This window comes from Pectinophora gossypiella, chromosome 4, assembly GCF_024362695.1.
Source record: "Pectinophora gossypiella chromosome 4, ilPecGoss1.1, whole genome shotgun sequence".
Taxonomy (NCBI): domain Eukaryota; kingdom Metazoa; phylum Arthropoda; class Insecta; order Lepidoptera; family Gelechiidae; genus Pectinophora; species Pectinophora gossypiella.
In genome coordinates this window covers 16,189,874-16,215,707 of record NC_065407.1, presented here as the reverse complement: position 1 = coordinate 16,215,707, position 25,834 = coordinate 16,189,874, and the positions used below count along the sequence as shown (strand labels likewise).

At 39.7% G+C, this 25,834-nt stretch overlaps 2 protein-coding genes across 7 annotated transcripts in view; one reads left to right on the top strand and one right to left on the bottom strand.

Moving 5' to 3' along the window:
• LOC126382408 (CD151 antigen-like) overlaps nt 1–25,834 on the top strand; it is a 343,453-nt gene that overhangs the window by 22,092 nt on the left and 295,527 nt on the right. The window lies entirely within an intron of this gene.
• On the bottom strand, nt 372–1,354 carry LOC126382426 (uncharacterized). Of its 2 annotated transcripts, none has more exons than XM_050032304.1 (2): nt 1,233–1,354; nt 372–748 (listed from the first exon to the last, which is right to left on the bottom strand). In XM_050032304.1, the coding sequence occupies exons 1-2, from the start codon at nt 1,313–1,315 to the stop codon at nt 493–495; spliced, it is 339 nt and encodes a 112-aa protein (XP_049888261.1). In that variant the 5' UTR covers nt 1,316–1,354; the 3' UTR covers nt 372–492. The 2 variants fall into 2 exon arrangements, with proteins under 2 accessions (XP_049888261.1, XP_049888262.1); XM_050032305.1 differs by having other exon boundaries at nt 372–743; nt 1,233–1,349.

The window sequence follows — 25,834 nt, the reverse complement described above, 5'->3', positions numbered from 1 at the left end:
TGTTAATTTTAAAATGAATAAATAACCCGGGCGAATAAAATAGGCATCTCTCTCATATGCAACCCGTTTGACGTGTGCTGTCAACTTAATTTTGTCGGGTTATTGGCCGATATAAAATTTCGGAATGGATTTTTAAATTTCTGCCTAAAATTCACGTGTATGCCTGTCGATTAATTCCTTTCTTTGTCAGCGGATAAGAAAATAACAAGTATAACTTAAAATAAAATTAGTTGGTGTGTACAGGAATCAGCACCATTCATCATCATCATCAGCCCATTAACGTCCCCACTGCTGGGGCACGGGCCTTCCCTATGGATGGATAGGGAGATCGGGCCTTAAACCATCACCTTAAATCATCAGCACCATTATGTAGTTAAATTGTTTTTATTGGTCCAGCAGCTTGCCTTTCCGGGCATGTCGTAAAATCAAGGGTCATTGAGACCTTGAGACATTGAGTGCTAATCACGAGCTCATTAGGGACAAGCTCGAACACTACGGAATACGGGGTCCAGCTCTGTCGCTTATAGCTTCCTTCATGTCTAACAGGAAACAAGTAGTTTCAGGAGACGGGGGGCAGACCACATCAGAAGAGCTGGAGACTGCAATGGGCGTGCCACAAGGCTCGTGTCTGTCCAACACTCTTTTCAGCATCCTCTTAAACGACTTGCCGGTATCCGTAGATGGGGCCGATATCTTTATGTACGCCGACGATGTGACCGCTGTGGTTTCCGCTCCATCACCGTCTGAGCTGGAACAAAGCCTGGTTACAGTAGTCACTAAGATACATACATGGTTGACGGCAAACGGTTTGGCTTTAAACAGGGAAAAGACCTGTTTCATGCGTTTCTCGCTAAACGGCCACAAACTGCAACCTTTGCAGATCCCAGTGGGCGGCACATTCCTTCAACAGGTTGAGTCCACTCGGTTACTGGGTTTTACTATCGACAGCGGTCTTTGTTGGGATGAGCACATAGATGACTGGTGCACGCGCCTGGGGCGAGCTTGTTTCGCTTTGCGCCGTCTCGCTAAAACTGCGTCGAGAGATGTGGTAAGAACGTGCTATTTCGCGACCGTGCACTCTCTGATCACGTATGGTACTGAACTATGGGGTAGGGCAGCGGACTGGGAACGCATATTTCGTATGCAGAAGCGTGGTGTCCGCGCTATTGCGCGAATACCCAGCGATGTATCAGCGCGCGAATATTTCATAAAATATAAAATTATGCCCTTACCTTGCATTGTAATCCAGCAAATAGTCACCTTTGTACACGAAAATATAAACATGTTCGCAAAAAAAGGTAGAAATGAAAGTCATGCTTTGCGCAGTAACGCTCAGTGTACCGACTTGCTGACGCAAGCGCACAGACTGAGAAAAACCGGACAATCGGTTTACGTAATAGGCCCTAAGGTCTATAATCGAATACCGGATGACGTGAGAAGTGCAACTTCTGCCTGCATATTTAAAAACAGAATAAAAACGTGGCTTCTTGAGAAGCAATTTTACGATTTTTCATTTTTTAATTGATTATTTCTAATTTGTAATTGTATTATAATAATTTTAATTTATATGGAATGATATTCGATTACGATTATTATTACTTGATGATTTTATATTTAATTGATATTGTATTGATATTGTTTGTCTTATTCATGTCGATTCATTAAGTACGTTTAACGTACCTACTCTGAATTATTGTATTTACTTAATTAATGACTTGTAATAGTATATTACCAATAAAATTTTCATTTTCATTTTCATTTTCGACCTTATGGATATAATGGAAAATTGTTATGGACTTAGGCTGATCCCTTATCACCACAGGGTTCATCATACATATCCATCTTAGGACTTTGTATCAACAGTGGCAGGAAGTTATATTTGATTACTTGTGGCTCTACGTACCCTATTTGGAATTTATGGGCGTGAGTTTATGTATAACGATAACTTAAACATAAATATCAACTGGAACACGAGGCAATTGAACAAAACCGAAATTCTTTTTTCAAATTCTTTAAAACTTTCTAGACGTAATAATATTAAAAATAATTTACCTTCTATCCCTAATACAAAACAACTTACACTGACATCCTATAAACAAATCGACACACATTCGCTAAGGAGTTTTTCTAAAAAAAAACATCCGAACCGTGTTATAAGGTATACATTAAGTTATGTAGACGGTATCAGGGGGGTTAAAATGGCCACATCGAAGCAATTCATCTAAGAAAGCAATATTGCTTTTTGACATTTGTTTGTATTGCGCACTTACTTTTATATGCGCAAATGTCAAATTGCAATATTGCTTTCTTAGATGAATTGCTTCGATGTGGCAATTTTAACCCCCAAGTTCGGTCCCTCAAATTAAGATGATATGGCTGTTCAAATAAAGTGCAATATCGGGTGTACATTGTCGCTACACGCAGTCGCTTTTAACAAGATACGCCGAGGACATTTTTTTACAGACATTGGCCCCGATTCCTGTAGACACCTCCTAATTTTACTTTGAGTTATACCTGTCATCTTTATATTAGTCGAAAAGGAAAGAGACGGATGATTGACAGTCGTAAATTTTAGGAATAATGAGTAAATGAATGAATAACCCGGGCGAATCAAAAAAGTATCTCGCTGGTATGCAAACCGTTTGACGTATGCTGTCAACTTAAAAAAATGTTTAGACGGTTGTTTTAGATTTGTGCTTAAAATTGACGTGTGTTCCATAAATCTTATGCCTGTCGATTACCCATCTCTTTCTTTTTCAGCGGATTAGAAAATGACAGGTATAACTTAAAATAAAATTAGACGGCGTCTGCAGGAATTAGTACCATTGGTTGTCTATTTGTTATACGAGGTCTCTGCTTACAACCTATAAATTCAGAGGTAAAGAAATTAAACGGAGTAGGTAATAACAATTCTAGTCCACGTACGTCATCCCTGAGGGATCATTTGTTTTGCTTCCACGCGCCAGCGCACGTGACACGAACCAAAATATTTTTCTTCTTATTATTAATTAAAGAGACGCAAAAATGTACACTTCCTGTGACCTAGATTTTAGTTTAATCACAATTTGTCTAAATGCTTGTATTCTGGACTCGGAGTTAATGAATACATTTTAATTTTTGACGTGACTTATTGTAATGCTGTATATTGCATTGACTACTTGGCCGGACAAATGGAGAGCGCTGTGGGCTCCCGGTACAAAATTTTAGACAACAAATAAAAAAAATATAAATATATATAAATATTTTTATTTATAGCAGTTTAGGTTGAATTAATAAATTGCTTATTAGCTTGTAGACTACTAGCATAATTAAGTATCCTAATGTTTTATTTAAATTTAAAAAAAAACCAGAGGGTGCCCTCGAGTCAGAGCGTAGTATGTTTTTTGGTATGCTTTATATAAGTACATAACATAAGAAATACTTTATCGCACAAACAGGAAAATACAAAACAAAAGAGAATTAGAATGAGTACAATAGGCGGCCTTATTGCCAAGTAGCAATCTCTACCAGGAAACCTTGAAGTATAGGAGATATGTAATATACCTATCTAAGCAAATATATAGCGCAATGATTGCGTTACGTTGCAGAAATGTTCACTTCATGCCCAAATAACCTGCGGGCTTAGCACCGTAAGCGCGCGACTCTTTCTCGCCTCGACATACCTACGTCACCCGTCACTCTCTCACAGTACTGCACAGAAAGAGACAGTCGATCTCTGTCGCGCGAGAAAGAGTCGCGTGCTTACGGTGCTAGGCCCGCTGAAGTATTAATAGGTAGTCAATAACGGACGGAACTGAATTCGTTGTCATTGACGCTCCTAAAATTAGTATTGGCAGCCTTAGGCGACCTAGGTGACGCTGTTGCCAAAATCTATGCATACAAATAAGGTTCATAATTGGCAGGTGCCCGGTCTATGTAGACCTAGACATGCTGTTGCATACGGAAACAAGTGACTACATTCAGCCTAATCATCGTCAATAGAGAACTATCTACAGGGTGTTAGTGACATCGTAACGAAAAAAAAAATGGAACGCCTATTTTATTGTACTAAAAACGATGGTGGGTGTTTTTCTTGTCGCAAATGTTTAATTAAGATTTTCAATTTTTACTGTGCCGCAATGTAAGTCGAACAACGCGCCACACAGACGCTAAACTTACGCGCGGCTACGTTACGCGTGTGAGATACGATGTTGATATCTAGGTAGGAGTTTTCATTCTCTTGTATTTAGATGCTTAGTAGTGGTTCTACGTTTAAAAATGTTGTTTGTTGAAGTAGAACACCTACTGCCACGATTTTTCACGCACGGTACCTACCTACCAGTTATTAAAACGTTCCTAACTTATTAACAATAAAAACCCTACTCTTGCCTTACCTTAATTGTTATTCCTTCGGATGAAGTACCTAGGTAGGTACCCTAGAACATGTCACGTCACGTAGGTATGCAACATCGCGTTTCCTCCGCGGTAGGTAGGTATCACACGCACTCACAAACACAACACCTTGCTCTTTAATAAACATCAACAATCTTCCATACTTTTGCGCAGTAAATGGTCTATGATCTATCATCATAGTCGACACTACTCATTTACAGAATGAAACAAACACTCACAAACACGAAAAAAATATCCTCGAAAAACATCACGCGATTCGGGTCAAGCTTAGTATTCGACTGAGCGGAAGCGCGCGGCGGCGTTAGCGCAAAGCATCAAAGGCGCCGACTAAGGGCGCCGACGACGCACCGGCCGCGGCCGCGTCGAGCCGACGACTAGAGAGAGAGAGAGAAGTATGTTTTTGGTGCAAGTGACAGAGAAAGAAATAGTATCTGTTCGTATGCCTACTTTATTGGCGAGCGTTGCCCTTGACCCGTGCGCCGGCTATTCACCTGCGCATAGCTGAAGTTGTAGATACGTTATTATTATTATTGATGACATTGATAAAATTTAATAATTAGTGATTTTTATTTGTTTATTTTAAATGTGCGTTCTATGCAGCTTAAAACACAATATGGGACTGAAAAAAATCTATTATTTTTATGAATTTGGCGACAGGAAACTTCACTTGATACCTATCAACTCAAAGAAATACCTAGTATCTGTTCGTAATGCCTACTTTATTGGCGCGCGTTGCCCTTGATCCGTGAGGCTATTCACGTCCGAGTATCCATCAAGACAGATCAAACAAGCCCTAACTCGGAGGTCTTGCGTCCCAGGATCCTTTAATTATGTCTTAGAACCTTCTTGGCCTATGTGGTCCAGTGGTTGAGCGATGGGATGCGGAGGGTCCGGGTTCGTATTCCGGTGGGGACATATCACAAAAATCTGTTTATAAGGCCTTTGGTTGGGACGTTACAGGCTGATCACCTGATTGTCCGAAAGTAAAATGATCCGTGCTTCGGAAGGTACGTTAAGTCGTTGCTCCCGTCTACTAGGTACTTATGTAAGCACGTAGCCGTTACATGAATATTGTACACAGAACAGGATAGGTTTAATTAGTTCTTTACTGATGATTTAACAATGAGATTTAAAACTACGAATACCTTAGTACTTAGTACCTCGGTACGGTACCAACATGTAACAAGAAAAATAAGATCACTCCACTCGGACAATTTTTTTCTTTGAACATGCCGACATTGCCTACGCGGCGGAGTTGCCGAACTATCGATAGGTAGATTATCAATTGTTGAACTTGAAAATTGTCTAAACTATCGAAAGTAGTGATAGTACATTTAGATCGATACTAGCGATAGTACCGATAGGTCTTGCTTTGTAACAATAATGGGTATTGATCTAAAAGATTTATTTATTTTCGATTTTTGTGTAGCGAGGTTTTGCGTAGGTACTTACATACTAAGTTGGTGGATGGTTGACATAGTAGGTAACTAATTACCTAATCTGTGGTGGTTGTGTTAGTTGGTTGTTAGTTATTCTAATGACAACAAAGAATACAATTATTTACTGTTTCAACTGTTTTAGGTAGATAATGGCCCTGATTCCTATGAGTAAATGAATGAATAACCCGGTCGAATCAAAAAGGTATCTCGCTGGTAACTTAATTCTGTCGGTTGTTTTAGATTTCTGCTTAAAATTGACGTGTATTCCATAAATTTTATGCCTGTTGATTATCCGTCCATTTAAGAATAAGAATAAAATAAATTTATAATTTACGATAGACAGAGAAAGAAATAGGATCGGTTCGTAGTGCCTACTTTGTAGGCCGCGCCGCCGGCGTGCGGCGCGGGGCGCGCGGAGCGGGGCGTGCGGAGCGGGGCGCGCGGCGCGGTGCGTGTGGCCGTTGACCCGTTCGAGCAGCTGTTGTCTCCATTACATCGAAAATTTTCGATAATTTGTCATTATTGTTTTTTTTATTGAAATTTGGGTTCTATGCAGCTAAAAGCACAATATGGAATTGAAAATAATTAAAAACAAAACTCAAAATTTCATGAATTTTGCGACGGAAAATTCCACTAGATATTAACTCAGAATCATGGTCTGAATCATCCCTTTCAGTATTCGTTACGATGTCACTAACACCCGGTATAGCATATGAACTCCAAACTGTACCGGACTTATAAAATAATGAGTTATAAATTTATCTTAAGTGCCGTTTTATCGGCCTCCGTGGTCCAGTGGTTGAGCGGGCTCACGATCCGGAAGTCCCGGGTTCGATACCCCGACATATCACAAAAATCACTTTGCTATCCCTAGTTTGGTTAGGACATTACAGTCCGATCACCTGATTGTCCGAAAGTAGGATCATCCGTGCGTCGGAAGGCACGTTAAGCTATTGGTCCCGGTTACTACTTACTGTTGTAAGTACGTAGTCGTTGCAAGAGTCATATCAGGGGCCTTTGGTGGGTCAATAGTAACCGTGATACCAGGGTTGATGGGGTTGGTAATCCACCTCACAACCCACACGAAGGAAGAAGTGCAGTTATCAATAACACAGTTGGCTCCGCCATTGACGTAGATACGGCTCACCACCTATCGCCTTGGTCTAACAAAATGGTCAGTGAGGTGTGGGTACTTAGTTCATCGTGCGATGGATGTATCTCTTGGGCTACACCAATACGGATATAGACGTGAGTTAGACGCCTGCTCAATCATGGTCTGAATATTACCCTTCAGTACTCGTTACAATGTCACCTGTGCCTTATGGCATTCTTTATAATTCATAATTCATTTATTCGCCTTAAAAATGGTAGGTACAGTTTGCAGATGGTCAGCATTTAGCATTAGGTCAACATTTTTAGTTATGAAAATTATAACATGCAAATAATAATGACATGAAGATATTAAATTATTAAATTTAAATTGTAATGATGCGCTATATAGTGCATGCTGTTTCACCTGGTTTCCCTCGAGTAGGTTACATTACTACGCTTTGATCGCCCGTGTATACAACAAAGGGTTATTAATTAATTACTGTAAGTACATAATTACAACGTGATATGTTTCGCGAGGCAAGAGCGTGCTTTATCGTTGGATTATTGTGTTTCGCGCGTTTAATTGAGTGAACATTATCGCTGGAAAGTTACTGTGAATACCTTTATTTTTAAATTCGAAGGAAATTAAAACAGGATGTTCCTGAACGAAATTGACACCATACTTTTTTTTGACGTGACTTATTGTAGATTTGCCGCAGATGGCATTAACTACTTCGCCGGAGAAATGGGGAGCGCTGAAAGCTCTCACCCAGTATAACGTTTAAGACAACAGGCCTGAGGGTTTCCAGTTGGGCGCGAACCTCGGCTCAGGACGTAGTCTGAGAGGAAAAATATTTGAAAGAATTAATCGACCCTAGTGGGTCGATAGCGATAAGCGCTGAATTAGGGAAATCGTCGACCACGCCGGCGCCACACCATACTGCGAGCGGCGTTTTTTACTCTATGGTCACTTTTGACAATTTTGACATCTAGAAGACGCACACGCTGCATTTTTTATTTCTGTTTATAAACAAATAATTATCGTAAATACAAATCAAAACAATAAAAATAGTTACAATGTTAATAAAATATATCAAATTAAATTAAATACCTACACTAAAATACGTCAAAACACAAATATATAGAATACCATATCAGGCGTCAAAAAACCCTCCCGAAAGCGAGCGCCGCCCGAACGTACCCATTATGCTTGCAGCGTTGCTTCTCTGTACCAAATAATAGGTGAGAACAAAAACAAGAATATTAGAAGAAACAAAATGGTGACCCCCGACGTGATGAAATGAGCGGCGTGGGATAGAGTTGGACGTCCAGGAAAAAAGAGGAAAGCTCCTCAATCCCGTGAGAAAACATCTTCAACACGGCTTGAAAACGGTTGGGGCCAAAGCTCATTCTTCTTCTTATCGTGTGGGTTGTGAGGTGGAATACCAACCTCATCAACCCTGGTGTCAGGGATATGATTGAGCAGCCAAAGGCCCCTGACATGGTTCATGTAACGATTACTCACTTACATCAGTAAATAGTAACCGGGACCAACGGCTTAACGTGCCTTCCGGAGCACGGATCATTTTAAAGCTCATTAGGACACTATGATGGTGCTACCACAAAACCTATGCAGATGAGACCTGTCCTGGCGGCACGGTTACCGCGCGCCACTATGTTAATTATCGTGTGGTACGGAGGTAGGGCCTTAACAGGGCATCGTCTTCCTAGCGTTATCCCGTTTTTCACAGGGTCCGCTTACTTAACCTGAAGATTTGACAGGTCCGGTTTTTTACAGAAGCGACTGCCTGTCTGACCTTCCAACCCGCGAAGGGAAATCCGGCCCAATACAGGTTAGGTCACATACCTTCGTAAATGCATTTCTCGGGAATGTGGGTTCCTCACGATGATTTCCTTCATCGCTGAGCACGTGATAATCATTTATGATCCAAACATTCGAAAAAACATTCGAAAACAAATTCGACAATCATTGGTTTAGGCCTGTGCTGGATTCGAACCTGCGACCTCAAAGTGAGAGGCAAGCGTTCTACCAACTGGGCTACCACGGCTTCGACTTCGCCGACCACAGGACCACAGTGACTTTTTAAATTACTTTTTAATGTTCAAATTATACGTGCAATAAGGTTCGATTTATATTTTACCATAGCATGCGTAATAATCCAATATATTTCCAATTTTGACGCGAGCGACAACTTTTTCTATTTCTTCCAGATATTTGCTATTCCATTTTTATTTATGTGCTAGAAGTTCAAGGGCGCCATATTTCCTCTTTTTGTCGTCTCGTGATATTTTATGAATTATTGATACGACAGAAAATGTTTATTTGCTAACGTCGGTGATTTTAAAGTCTATTCCTTTACTAGCTTTTGTCCTTACTGGTAATATTATCAATATACAATGAATATACACAAAAAACTAGTAAAAAAAATCCTTAAAATAATACATAAACAAGAAGGGAGAGGCAGAGATGTATTATGGTAAATTAGTAGGTCGCACCTGGATGTTTTTTGTTTTCACGAGACCTATTTAAGTCTTGGTCAAATTTTATCGCCAGTGAAAAAAAAATGGCGGAAGAAAAATATGGCCGCTATACAAAGAGTTAGGTGGGGCAGTCTCAAATACAGGACACGCGAGCTGCTTTAGCAGCGAGCGAACCACGCAACATCTAGTAAGTAGGTACATATAGGTACATCGGACCTGTCAAATCTTCAGATTAGGTTAGCGGACCCTGTGAAAAACAGGATAATGCTTGTGGGGATGAATATATAGGTACCAAGGTACTCCTCGAATAGGGGGCGAGCCTAAGTACATGACATTAACCCTGCACAAACTAAAAACCACGTGATACCAAAAAATAAAAGAAAAAAATGTATCAGGGGTAAATAAAAGTAGCCCTGTAGATAACATACTTCACTGGACTAATCGAATTATGTAGGAAATCACAGGCTGTCACTAGTTCATCAATCAATCTGGTTTGATGCGGTTTCATCGTGCAACGTGTAACAGTGATTGGTGTAAATATTATGGTACCGTAAGGGTCACATAACGGCCCGTCCGTGGGCTCACGATCCGGAGGTCCCAGGTTCGAATCTCGGTACTTGGATACTTGGAAAAATCATGGACGAAACGACAGTCTAGCCAACACAAAAAAACAACAATATTCTCTTATTCCTTAGAGACTTAAGCGGCTTACGGCCATTTAAGACTAAATTAAGAGGGGGTGAAGTCGGGGATACGAAGTGATGCGAGGAGGAGAGATCCTGTTCTATACGTAGTATTATCTGGGAGCACGGCAGTGCCTCCGCCAAGTCGAGCAAAAACAACGACACGCCGCGCGCCTTACCATCCTTTTCTTGAAGCCATTCATGGCATTTTCATCCCTTTGTAATTTCATCGTAGATAGAGTTTGAATTTTTTTTTCCATTCTTTATTCTATGTCATTCCTAAAGATACAGTTCCTAGCTTAGCTCTCATTATCACTAATAAGGCGTTTATAAACCAACGATCTGTAAGCGTACTTAGATGCATTCTCTTACGGAAATAACCTGAGAACTTCGCGGAATGTTTTTGTGGCTTTAAATAACTTTTTACGCCTACTGCCCTTGGAACGAGCCACTCTCGTTAATTGGTTGTGGGTGTAGCTAAATGACGTCATTCCGAGACCAAAAGCAATTAATTGCGTACCATCTCTATTCGGCACGATTCGGTTTGTCAAGTGATAGTTGCGCTTAGTTTTTGGATGAGAGCTATCCAGGCTAGTGGAGAATGCTATCTGTGAAAGTCCACAATAGTTAAATCCAGCCATGTGTGAGTCGGACACGAATGGTTCCGTAGCTTTGACTAGGTAAACAACCAGTAAGTATTGCGTACCTTCTGTCATTATTGATATCGAACACTAAAGAGCAAAAAAACACGTTTGTTGTATGAGAGCCCCTTCAATATTTATTTTATTCTGTATTTAGTATTTGTTGTTATAGCGGCAACGGAAATACTTAAGCTGGGAAAATTTCGATAAACCGTAATTTTAAATTCACGGTTTATGAGATCGTCTGGTGACGCGACAGACGGGTAGACGAACAGCAGTCTTAGTAATAGGGTTTTTTATACTTTGGGCACGGAACCCTAAAAATCAAATCAAGTCAATTCAAATTCAACGAGACCCGTTGCTGTTTGTTATGGGACCTGTGTTGGTATGTTGTACCAAACTAGGGATCACAAAGTGTCACATTATATATATTTTTTATTTATTTGTACACAATAAAACAGACACAAGGAACATACAAAGAAAACAGGCAATACAGGTAAGCTTATCTCGAAATAAAGAGATTTCTTCCAGCTGACCTACGTGACAAGAGATATATTCAACGTATATTATATAGATAGACATACATACGAGTAGAAATTAGTTAGAAATGACTTATACTAATATAAAACAAAATATAAACCTAAACCTACAAACCAACTTTAAATATATATTTTTTTGTGATATGTCCCCACCGGGATTCGAACCCGGGACTTCCAGATCGTGAGTCGAACGCTCAACCACTGGACCACGGAGGCCGTTGTTCTAAGCTAATGTCTTTGTTTGCAAAACAGTAGCAAAGACAAGTTATTAGATGATGCGGAAGACAGTATAAGTCACCGGTTGTGCTCGTGTCAAGGAGCAGTCGCTAACTCAAGTAATTAGCTCTCTCTCTCCTTGGCATTTATTATTCCCATCTGATGGTGGGGTCTGCCTTCTTCGTACTTCTCTTCCACTTCGCTCTATCGGACGTGTCGTTCTCGGAGACATTGCACATACACAGGTCCTTTTTGACCACATCCGCCCATCTTGTTTTTGGCCGTCCTCTCAACTCAAGTAATTAGCATTTCAGCTTGAAACTTTATCTTACTAAGCTTGTCGAGAAGGAAAATCCACTAAGTGAGAAAGGAAGAGGCAAGTGTGTTTTATGTATTTTCTTGCTTCAATAGTTTTGAATAATTTTGTTGGTCTTATAAAAACTTAGTCAGTCAGTAGGCAGTGGCTTCTGTAAAAAACCGGATTTGTCAAATCTTCAGGTTAGGTAAGCGGACCATGTGAAAACGCTAGGGAGACGATGATAACTTGTAGATATGTAGCGTGATTAAAATTGTGTTGTGAAATGTACAGTCGTGAGCAATATAATGTACCCACTTTAGGACTCTGTCGCACTAACATATTTGATATTTAGTGAGACTTACAGTTCAATTTATCAAAAAAGTTAATGTGGCATGGTACCAAAGTGTATACATATTAATGCTCGTGACCGTACAAGAAAATGACAGACGTGATGTCAAGCAGTCGCCGTTCGGGGAGTCGCTGTCAACGCTACAATTCGTTTATGGCATTAAATAATTTTCCGGGCACTGGGGGCTCTCACCCGGTACAAAACTTCAAAAGAGTGACTCTTGCGCGCAAACCTTAGCTAGACAAAAAGTAAAACAATATGCAAGAACCAAGAATCAAATTCCACTTACTTTTTTTTTTTTTTGGTTTTCCCCGATGGGTAAGGCAAAGGGAACTATGCCCATACAGCCATGTCTGACGTATTTTTTTTCTTGATGATTAATGAAATTATGAAAGGTGATGATGATGAAACCTAAGCCCCCACCCTCGGAGTAGACTCCTACTCCGAACCTCAAACGAATTAACTCAAAAGTCCGCATAAACTTTTGAGTTATGAAGCGGCTTCCCGGCACGAAGCGAAAATAGGCAGATACACTTTGTTCATTGAATACTCCAATATAATAACACTCGCGAATGTCTTCCGACTAACTTAATGCGATCATTAACCACAAAACACCACTTCGTATGAATTATTTAGATTACTCAATGAAGAAAGCAACTGTCCCGTTCCCGTTTCCCGCCGAAAAGTCCAATTCCACTTACACCAATACAGACGAAAGACTCGTAGGTACTACATTTTATATATGTATTTAAAAAAGAACATTTCCAAGTTTGGAATTTCCCGACGAAATAACGAAGCTGGTATGTTTGCTTATCAAACAACCCGGGACTCGACCGTACTGTTTCTTACACGAAAACAAACGAACATCTGTTCTTCCGTACATTTTATATCATGTTGAAGGTACTCTGCCAAATTTGCTATTTTACAAATTGCTGACGCCAGGTTCAAACTGAGAATGTGAGAGCAGTGAAAGATAAGATTGATTTACGCGTACTACTCCAAAAATCATAAGTCAACGGAATTCACAGTTCAACCTACCTTACTAACCGCAGACAATACACATTGACATTATCGTACACGCGCAACTGTGTGTGTGACGTCTGAGGGCTCCCAATTACAACACCTAATTTAACCGTCTTTACTTACTTAGGTAGGTAGGTAGTTTTACTTACGAAAGAAGCTTTTATATACATGAAAACTTTACACAATGAAGGTTCACAATATAAAAAATAGGCTTTACATTTGACTTAAAACTTGACTAAGCTAATTAATTCCATTCACATTATTTATACATTAAACACAGTCTAGGTGGAAATTTATTGAATATTATTACTAATAACCACCAATCCGCACTGGGCCCGCGTGGTGGTTTTGGGCCCGATCTCCCTATCCATCCATAGGGAAGGCCCGTGCCCCAGCAGTGGGGACGTTAATGGGCTGGTGATGATGACGTATTATTATTCCTTATTCTATGGATTGGTAACCAACCATTACTAGTTTTTGTTTTTACTTATTTCCTTCATAAGTATATCCACAACGCGCCGCTAATTCCCAAGGCGGTTCGTTGTAGGCCGTCCACAATTTATCAACTCTGACGAAGTTTCCTCTTTAGGGATTAGCTGTATTTTAGAATTCCTCGTTAAACAAGAAAATACTTATAAAGAACTTTGAAAATATGTTTCAAGAGCAATGAAGAGAAGTTCCATGTTGGTTATCATTGCTGCCCATCACAAATTCCCATCTGATTATAACGAGGGAGTTTGACTTAAAGGTACCTATAACCTAGCTAGTTCATCATGTTGGATCATGATCATCATGATAATATGACGCTCCTTGTCGTATCCGACAACGGCGACCTCAGTCTCTTCTCTCGTGCGCTCGAATGTGACTGGCAAAGCCAAACTTTGTTCTGAAAACCCGGTCACATTGTAGACAGAATAGCTGTCCATCCGAGTTGAAGGTGTAGCTATAGGTGGATTTGGGACGATCCTTGCGTGTTTGCCGTTTTTCTTCGAGCTCTTTCAGACAATTTTGCTCAAAGTTGGCCACCCCTGTTTTGACACAGTGACGCCACTCAGGTCTTAAAACAGCAAGGTCCTCCCAGCGTTTAGTGGAAATGTCGCAGGCAATTTTCATAAGAATTGAGAAAAATAATAGTTTTTGTCACATTAAATTTGTGTCACATTTATCATATTCAAGTCGCGAGCAAGTCGATGTGTAAACGAGGAACCTTAAACTCGTCTGTCAAATTTGACAACTCGCGCTTTGACATTTACTCGCTCTAGTCTGCTAGGCCTGCTGGTTGGGTAATTTTGTTGCTGGCAACTGAATCCCCAATAATTTTCCGCTGGTAGTACTACCATGGTGACCTAGTGAGACAAGTGTTTGTGCGGTTAGCATAACTGAAAATGATTCTATTTTAAATCTATTTCTCTCTCTTTATTTAATAGCTGCGCTCGAGTAACCGCCTCCATTTCCATTACTCCATAGATAGGGCGTGTAGAACGGTGGTTGCCCCAATCGCCTTCCGTTCCGCAGTACACCGACCAATTTTTCAATCGGTGATGTTCTAGCTAGAGCCCTACTAGAATCTATTTCTTCGGCCTCCTACCAGTACTGATACCGCTGCTGCCCGGAATCAGGGGAAAGCTATTTCTAATCTACAGAAAATACACCAAATCCGTGGAAAGTTTTAAAGCAGGTAAAGTCACGAAAAAGAGAAACGAAACATACGTAGCGGTCAAACGCATAATCCTCCTTTATCTTCGCCGCAGTCGGGTAAAAATATGTTTGAAGAATACACGCTCGTAAAGAAACATTGCAAATGACAGCAGCTCGCATTGCAAAGCAGAAATAAAATATAGTTTTTCATATTTTTCAAGAGAACAAAAGATTCAAAGAGAGAACCTGTGCAGCCTATTGTATCAGCCTAGATACATTGCTATAGCTGAACCACGTTACTTTAATAAATTATTATTTCTTTTCGATGTTGAAAGTAAACCATAACTATTTTAAAAAGTACCTTTCCATCCATCCTCTTGCCCTTATCTACTCCTGCCGGGTCTGCATGACAACCGCGCCGCGCGCCGCGCGAATTATATCGAGGCCTTTGACCAATAGCCGTTTGACGTCCATCTACGTAGATAGCATTCGTATTGTTTATTGGTCGAAGCACTCAATATAATTCGCGCCACGCTCGGCGCGGTTGCCGTGCAGGACCCTACAGGTGACGTATTTAGAAATGCTAGTTCAATACGACCCCGCCGGCAGAGAACTCCAGTTCGTCATGGCTAGTGGGGACGTATTGAACTAGCATTTCTAAATACGCCTCCAGATGGGGTCGGCACAACATGTATTCCTCTTCCATTCATTTCTGTCAGTTGACATCTCGGTACTCACTTTCACACACGTCCTTCTTTATTTTTGTATCTTTTTTTTCCTTCTGTACACAATCCATCCACACTTTCTTGGGTCGTTCCCTACCCATCCATCCACATTCATATCATAACTTTCCTCGTTATACGCCTTTCATCCCTCATATATAGGGCATAAAATAAAATATTAGAAAGTGTGTATAATTTGACACTTGACATTTAACAGCCTCCGTGATCTAGTGGTTAGAGCGTTAGGCTCACGATCTGGAGGTCCGGGTTCGATTCCCGATGGGAACATTGTCGAAATCACTTTATGAGACTGTCCTTTGTTTGGTAAGGACTTTTCAGGCTTGAATCACCTGATTGTCCGAAAAAAGTAATATGATTCCGTGCTTCGGAGGGCACGTTAAGCCATTGGTCCCGGCTGTTAGCCGTAAAAAAAACACCTCCACCAACCCGCTTTGGAGCAGCGTGGTGGAGTATGCTCCATACCCCCTCCGGTTGATTGAGGGGAGGCCTGTGCCCAGTAGTGGGACGTATATAGGCTGTTTATGTATGTATGTGTATAATTTAGTGTGTTTCAAAAACAGTCACTTAAGTGCTAACAGGTGAAAAGGGTAAAAATAATTCAAAAAAGAAATAATTAAAACAACTCAGTAAATGCTTGTTTCGTTACGGTATGACTGATTTTCACAATTCATTGAAGTTGAGGTCTTAGCCAACTTGCAAACGATTTTGACAATCGACAGCGATAGTGATAAAATGTATGGGATCGACATAAGGTAATATGACGTCATACCCATACATTTTTATCACTGTGTCAGTCAACAGGCAGGATTGGTATAATCTTTTGCAACTTGGTTAAAGCCTGGACAGCATTCACTGCAGCATTCATGAGTCCCAATTTGTACTACAAACTTTTAATAACCTAAATCGTTTATAAAGTTTTGCTTCTATGCTGTTCTGGGAGCAAATAAAAAACATAGAACACGTTCAGCTGCTTGTCTTCCCGGGCATGTCGTAAAAACCGACAGAGGGATTGTGTCCTCTAACATGATGGACTAATGTTATGGGCGATAGGCTGATCCCTTATCACTATACGGTTCATCATATCCAGCTTACGACATCGTATCAACAGTGGCTGCAAGTTGTCTTTGATTACTTGTGGCTCTGCCCACCCCATTAGGGATAACGGGCGTGAGTTTATGTATGTATGTATGTTTATAAAGTTTTCTAAGCTTTATTAACTTTCCAATTTGAGCAAACTTTTCTAAGTTAGTTTTTAGTGCGCGAATTATATCGAAAGCATCATACAATAACCATTCGACGTTTTTCTGCGGAGTTCGCGGCGTCTATTGGTCTCAGGATGACTCGCGCGCCTGCGACATGGTTGCTGTGCGGCGGGTGCATGAGTCGTTTATTTAACTACTAGAAAATTTTGCATCTTTGTTGACAACCAGACAAGTATGGAGCTTTCGAAGCAACCCACAGTGAAGCAGCTTAATGGAGTATGCTCCAACTTCCGGTTGATTAAAGGAGGGAAAAATCCTGTGCCATTAGTGCCGTAGTCTCGTTGTTTGTTGAGTATACTCTGTGGTGTAATAGCTAGACATCGCGAATATCAAACCAGAGGTCCCGCGTTTGATACTCGGTCGGGTTTTATTTGACGACATTTTCTCATGCGATGGAATTCCACTTAATACGATCCTGACAGCCTCCGTGGTCTAGTGGTTAGAGCGTTAGGCTCACGATCTAGAGGTCCGGGTTCGATTCCCGATGGGAATTGTCGAAATCACTTTGTGAGACTGTCCTTTGGTAAGGACTTATCAGGCTTGAATCACCTGATTGTCCGAAAAAGTAAGATGATACCGTGCTTCGGAGGGCACGTTAAGCCGTTGGTCCCGGCTGTTAGCCGTAAAAACACCTCCACCAACCCGCATTGGAGCAGCGTGGTGGAGTATGCTCCATACAGCTTAATAATTCTTTCAGATATTTCTCCTCTTAGACGACGCTCTGAGCCGAGGTTCGCGTCCAACTGGGCACCCTCAGGCCTGTTGTTTTAAATGTTGTACCGGGTGACCTTCAGCGCTCCCCATATGTCCGGCCAAGTAGTTAATGCCATCTGCGGCAAATCTACAATAAGTCACGTCAAAAGAAAAATGTAGACCATAACACTGTATGACAGGACCATAACACTAGTTGGCTAGATAAATTAAGCTTTGATATAAATCTCTCACTTACTTCTGTAATTTTAGTGCAATAAAATGAATTGTGTGTCGGATGAAAATTTACGCGCTACTTTTCACACTAATATCTCCATGCAAAGAAGTTATGGCAGCATTATGTTTATTTTATGCCACCACTGCCATCCGCCCCGCGTTATTAAATAACTTGTTTGACTTACGACATAGTGTTTGTCTTTCAGTACATCGCGAGGAATTTACTTTTATTTCACTTTTATGAAGATATCTCACCGTGTTCACTGATAAGGATGCCAACTTACTTATTAAGACTTTCAAGTACAGAACGTCTATGGACGTTAAGATTCCAAGGTGTTATACTACCTATTATGAACCATTCAATGATCCATGGTCTCTGTCCGTGAAAGGGTAACGGTATTTTTTAACAAAATGTTTTCGAATTTGTCATAAAATAAAGCTCATGTGAAGCTTACTTTATGTAAAAAGCTTATTATAAGATTAATGATTACCTAAATGATAAAAATTCCTGGTATTAATTGTGTTTCTCTAGTTGCTGTCATTAAATAACTTGTTTGACTTACGCCATAGTTTTTGTCTTTCAGTACATCGCGAGGAATTTACTTTTATTTCACTTTTATGAAGATATCTCACCGTGTTCACTGTGAGATAAGGATGCCAACTTACTTATTAGCGGTAATTTTAAACAAAATGATTGATTCTTACTAAACGTGCTTTAGTCAGAGTCATCCCTGCAATATGAACTAAGTACCCATAGGTACTTAGTCAATCAATCATTTTGTTAAAAAATACCGTTAATAAGCTAGCATTCCTATCTCACAGTGAACTCTGTGAGATATCGTCATAAAAGTGGAATAAAAGTAAATTCCTCGCGATGTACTGAAAGACAAACACTGTGTCATAAGTCAAACAAGTTATTTAATAACGCGGGGCGGATGGCAGTGGTGGCATAAAATAAACATAATGCTGCCATAACTTCTTTGCATGGAGATATTAGTGTGGAAAGTAGCGCGTAAATTTTCATCCGACACACAATTCATTTTATTGCACTAAAATTACAGAAGTAAGCGAGAGATTTATATCAAAGCCTAATTTATCTAGCCAACTAGTGTCATGGTCCTGTCATACAGTGTTATGATCTACATTTTTTTATTTTTTGACATGACTTTTTTTTTCAAATTCAAAAATATCTTTATTCAGTAGGTAACATGGTTACACTTTGAATCGTCAATTTTTACATAACGAACGTCTCATACGCCTAAAACTACTGCAGCTTCTCACAACCTGTATAGCCGGGGAAAAGAAGCTGCAAGAAAAACCTCGGCACAGGGCCCTAGACGTTCTTTAAAAAAATAAACATAAAATATTATATACAATTTAGTAATTTATTGTAGATTTGCAGTTTGACTTACGCCATAGTGTTTGTATTTCAGTACATCGCGAGGAATTTACTTTTATTTCATTTTTATGACGACATCTCACCGTGTTCACTGTAAAATAAGGATGCCAACTTACTTACGGTATTTTTTAACAAAATTATTGATTTGTCACATGAACACATAACATTATTCCCGAATTGCGGTAGGCAGAGGTACATGCATCAGAATATGAACTAAGTATCCATCGTACCTCACCGAGCTTTCTTTCCGAATTGCGGTAGGCAGAGGTACATGCATCAGAATATGAACTAAGTATCCATCGTACCTCACCGAGCTTTCTTTCCGAATTGCGGTAGGCAGAGGTACATGCATCAGAATATGAACTAAGTATCCATCGTACCTCACCGAGCTTTCTTTCCGAATTGCGGTAGGCAGAGGTACATGCATCAGAATATGAACTAAGTACCCATCAACTTCTATAATGGTCGAGCCGACTATGTTAGAGAAAACTGCATAACAATACATAAACAGCCTATATAAGTCCCACTGGTGGGCATGCGCCTCCCTTCAAGCAGTCGGAATGGAACATACTCCACCCATCCATCTTTATTTTTTTAGGAAACGTAGACTTTCCCTCATTGTATAAACAAGGAAAAAGCACGAGTGACAACCCTACGGCAAAGCTATGTAGGTCGCAATTTTTAAGTGTCACCGCGGTAGAATCACCAGATTTTACAATTTGTAACGATTTATTACTTTTAATAACAATTTGGAATCTGTTCCTGTGTACGCTATGTAGTTATATGGACGGAATTAAATTCATGTATTTATTGTTTCAGGTATGGTTCTACAAATCTACATGCTACTAATTAAATGACAGAGGAAATTAATGTAGGTATGAAAAATTTAACACAAAATAAATACCAATTTAGGAAAGCGTTTGTCTTCAATTTAGAATATCCTAGTTATCTAATTGCCTTTCTCCACCTCCGAATCTAGTCACAGCATTTAATATAAAAAAAATAGCAGTAAATAGTAGCTGTAGTATTTATGACGTGACTTATTGTAGATTTACGCAAATGGCAATAACTCTTGAGTAATGAGGAGTGCTGAGGGCTCTCACCCGGTACAAAATTTATGACAACAGGCCTGAGGGATCTCATTTAAGCGCGATGCCCGTCTCAGAGCGTCGCTTGAAAGGAAGAATCCCCCATTCCCACCCTTCATTCCCTCGGCGCTCTCCATTTGTCCAGCCAAGTAGTTAATGCCATCTGTGGCAAACCTACAATAGGTCACTTCAAAAAAAAGACATTCGTGCCACGAACAAAATGTATGAGGTAATGTATAAAGTAAACTGCATACATTTTGTTGGTTGCATGACCGTGCTTGTATTATATCGCATCGTAGTGAAACAGGGCCATAACAGGATAATCATTGTTTTCCGTAAAATATGATACCCGATTAATTTAATCTCTCGATCAGCCAGGTATACTAAATCTACGTTCATTTATTACCCGATTTTAATTGATTACTTCCAACCCGAAACGATTATCCCAAGGATTATCGCTAAAGAGTTTCATGACCCTATAATATGCAATTATGAAATCATTAAATTTCCGCCTTCTTTAATCTGGCGTTATTGAACAAAGCCCTAAAACTTCGAACGTCTATTGGAAAAAATCCCCCAAGAATAATTTCAATAGATAATTCCGGAATTTGTACGAAAGTTTCCGGAAGTTTGTTCGGCGGAAACGGAAAATTTTTCAAGGGGTGTTTCAATCAATGCTCTTAGTTTCAGCCATCGCTCATTTTTGGGTCATTGAACGGTTTTTAGGGGTTCGTTAACAATATTTTTTTACAAATGGCTTTTCTATTCTTCCGAAAAACCGCTTTTTTACTTATGGGTGAATTTTTGGAAGTGCTTCTTTTCATAACTTCGTTGGCACAAGGAGGAGCTCGGTGGCGCAGCGGTAAACGCGCTCGGTCTGCGATTGTTGAAGTTAAGCAACTTTCGCAAAGGCCGGTCAAAGGGGGGTGACCACAAAAAAAAATGTTTTCATCTCGAACTCCTCCGTGCTTCGGAAGGCACGTTAAGCCGTTGGTCCCGGCTGCATTAGCAGTCGTTAATAACCATCAATCAGCACTGGGCCCGCGCGATGGTTTTAGGCCCGATCTCCCTATCCATCCATAGGGAAAGCCCGTGCGCCAGCAGTGGGGACGTTTAATGGCTGATGATGAATGAATGATGACACACATACACATGAAAGATTACATCACGCATTGCATCCTTATTGCTTTACGGAAATTTCTCCCAGACAACCAGAGGCACGAAGTATTGATAGCATATTTAAATGCGGGATGGTGCAACCCAGCCGGTAAACATTACGTGCGGATACCGGATGTTGCTGACCATAGGCTGAGAAGAAAGGTTGGTTTTGTGATAGAGGGCCGGCCGGTCGCCTCTCAAATGCCAGGCCATGCTTATCTTTTACCTAACTGCGGCGAAGCAAAAAGGAGGGTTATATGTTTACCGCTCTCTGTCTTTACCGCTCTCGCTCTTATCGGTGGAGTAATCGCCATTCCTCTCTTCTTCCCGCCAAAACCTTCACCTCCTGATACGACACGACCTGCACCTTCTCTTTTATTTGTTTCATAAATGTTCTCCGAGGTCTACCCCTTCCTTTCTTCCCTTCAATTTTTCCTTCTATGATGTTCTATGTTTACCGCTATGCATGTATATAATGTATGTGTGTATGCACGTCTGTTCCAACCTAACTTCTAAACCCTCTGTCAGAATTTATCAGATGAGGTTTTACTAGAAACGTCTTGATTGTCCGATGGTTACAGGTCATGACTGTGACATGAATGTGCGAAGGGAGCGATGGCTGGCTTTCGCGTCAACTCGTGATCGGGTGCTGCGTATGTGGACAGGCCTGCTTCTGTCAGGGAGCTCATAAAACACTGTTTCTGTGATAAAGTCACATAAACTCTTTATTTTTCACTTTCCTTCCACCGACTGTAATTGGAATACCATTGTATTTAAGTGTATAAATTATGTAATACAAACTGGATTAAAAGAAAAGAAAGGAAAACATGAAACAGTAGGACTAGGGCCCTGTGCTGGGAGGTTTTCTGGCCACGTCTTTCCCTCAGCGTTACAGATTCCGATGTGGTAGTAGTTTTACAGCTAGTTACATAATATGTAATTTAATTATGTTTGACGTTCAAAAAGCGCTAACTTTATAAGCCAATTTTGAAAAATTAATATTTTTGAATTTTGAATTTTGACTGTGACGTCATGCTAAATTCAATATGGCGCCTTATACATGACGAATTTCTTTTTTTTCGAATGGTAGTGCCTTGGGTATCAAATGAAAGGGCTTAATTTCAAATATGTACATATAACTAGCTTTTATTTACGGGTCTCCTTGTATTTACTCGATAATTTCGTTGAATTGATAACATGACTGCTCAGACATGTTCCGGATAGGTTGTATCTCCAAATCGTGTATAAAACATAATTATATCGGAAGCACGTTTTCTTAATAAAAAGACCTCATAATAATAAAAATATAAGTTTAAAAACTAAAACCCGACTACAAAAAAAATCACGCTCTAAAAAGTATAAAACAAGAAAATAGGTATGTTTCTCTGAAATTCTTCCGAATGCAAAAAAAAAAAAAATATTTATTTTTCAAAATTGGCTTACAAAGTTAGCGCTTTTTGAACGTCAAACATAATTAAATTACATATTATGTAACTAGCTGTAAAACTACTACCACATCGGAATCTGTAACGCTGAGGGAAAGACGTGGCCAGAAAACCTCCCAGCACAGGGCCCTAGTCCTACTGTTTCATGTTTTCCTTTTTTTTTTATGTTTAAAACATAGCCGTTAGTGGTATGCTAACTTGTCGTAAGAGTTTGCTTACCACAGCTTACGTCATACTTTTTTATAGCGTGTTTTTCCGTAGTCGTGTTTAAGTTTTTAAACTTATATTTTTCGATAATTAAAACCGAGTTGAACAGAACCCTCGGTCCGTGAGGCCGACACGCAATTTCCCTGTTTTTCTACTCTATTTTTATGACATTTTCCACCTTTCGCTCTAATCTATTCGACGTCAAGCGTCAAAGAGGATGAACTGTATGTTGTCGACAGTAGCGACATCTAGTGATGGAACATGGAATAGCCTGTCATCCATCACAGGAGGCTTCTACGGAAATGTAGGGAACGCTTGAACACACGCGCGGCCCTGACTAATAGAAACTAAAATGGAAGCTATTTTTTGTAGAGGCTTTTACTTGGGTGCATTGAATCTGGAATTTGGTTTTAGGTAGAAAAAAAATGAGTACTGCAATCATAAACCTGTATCGGATTTTCGTTAAGCTCATGAGGGGTGTACGCTCCACAGAGCCCATTGACATATACATACATACACAAAATCATGCCTGTTTCCTACCGGGGTAAGCAGAGACTACTTCGACCCTACACACTTCCCTTGCTTCCTCCACATTCATCAATCGCATACACGCACGCCGGTTCAGAGTAGATCGTAATGAACCTTGTCTAAGGACATCTCCAATTTAGTCACTGTACGTCCTTCTAAGTCTTCCTCTGCCGGCCCTACCACCGACCTTTGCTTGATAAACATCCTGAGGGCATCCTGAGGGCGTTGGTGGACCGGTGGGACTCGCCTTTTCTTAAGGTGTGGATAGGCCGCCCGCCATACAGCATAGAACCACTTCGTTTTTATTTATTGATTTTTAATTTTAAATTGTTTATTTTGTAATTTGAATTTGATTTTTACTATTTTAATTGTTTGTGGTATCTTTTTTAATGTATGGATTTTTAAATCTGAAATAAACGATATATTATTATTATTATAAACTGCTTTCGTAATCCTATTATCCTTCATCCGCTTTATTTGTCCAAATCAACTTATCAATCCCTTCTCGATCTTAGTCCTATGTTGTCTTTTCCACATCTACAACATCTTTCGTGTCGTCTTTTCTACAACACGAAATTAGGAAGGCATGAAAAAGTACAATATGAGGAAATATGATTGGCCACCTGATACGACACGATTCATTTATAACAAACATTATAGAAGGAAAAATTTAAGGAAAGAGAGGAAGGGGTAGACCTAGGATAACATTTATGAAACAAATAAAAGAGAAGGTGCAGGTCGTGTCGTATCGGGAGGTGTAGGTTTTGGCGGGAAGAAAAGAGGAATGGCGGTTACTCCACCGACAAGAGCGCAGCTCTTAAATAGAGAGATAGAGAGAAAAAGTACACCGTGACGTCAAAGAAAAGCGTGATAAAATATCGGACTTATTATTTTCTTTTTTTGATTAAAATGAATTAGTTAAAAATATGAAAAAGTTTAAAAAAGTGTGAAAAAGAAACTGTTTTTCGTTAGTTTTAGATATGACTTTATTTAGCGATCGGAATTTCATATTTTTTTCTTGAACGTAGTACAGGGAGGGAAAGTAGACATCGTGTATCAGAATTTGAATTCAGAACGAAGTATTAGGTATGTTATTTTATTTGACATTGTTTTATTTTGAATCCCGCGTGAACAAAAGAACAATAAAGTACTTTTATGTTCTAAATTCAAATTCTGATAACCAATAAATAGTAAGAACCTAAATAATAGCCTGGTTTTCAACTAGTCAAATCATTTACTTTTTACTAAACGTCAAAACAGGAAATTTGTATGGAATTTGTATGAAAAAGCACACTGTGACGGCATAGAAAAACGTGATAAAATGTCAAAGAAAGAAAGAAAGAAACGTTTATTATAAAGGGACACCACAGTTACAAATATAAAACAAATATATAATTTAAAACACGGAGTAACACACAACTTACAATCAAACAAAACACATAATAAAAACAACATACACGAGAAATACAAATAATTGAGTGTATGGACTGGTCAACGATGGTGGTGGCCCTTTATAAAAGGGCCTCACTCAGCATAAGCCGCGGCGCGAGCCACGACGCTGGTATTCTGTGGACCCTGCTAAGTGAGGCACGGAAGCCGTGTCTCCCACAAATATAACTTGTATGAATACATAATAATATTTACTTATACCATGAAAACAAACTAGTTTACAAAAACATATATTAAAAGTGTAAGGTCAATTCTAATCGAGTAAAATCTCACGAGTAAAATGTTTACGTGAGATTGCAACACTGGCCGGAATTAGAAATACGGTTTAAAAGTAAAATGTTGGTAGACGGGGAATTGTTTTTGGGTTTGTCATGGATGTTTATAAAATTGGATAAGAAGCTTAAGAGTATTATGTTTAAAGAAGAGGAATGAATAAATATATGTTGATATATATAGAAGGTGAGTTTTATTATATTTCAGAAGTGGGATGGGTAAGCTCACTAGCTATTAAAACCGCTTGATATACATTTTACTGGTGGAATTCTAACGAGTGCATGAACTGTTACAACGATTACTTATTGTTTTGTTTATAAATAAGGGAAAAGGCGCTACAAGAGCACATTTTTAAAGATATAGGATATATAGTTTTAAGACGTGATACATACCTTTGTATTTCGAGTTCCAGATCATGCCACACGATGTTGAGGTGTTTGGGCCGCGACGTTTGGTTACGCCGGAGAGGAAGTGATCGGCGACGCAGCCATGGCCTGGACCGGCGAAGCCGTAGTATTGCCAGGCGGGAAGGCGAAGAGATTC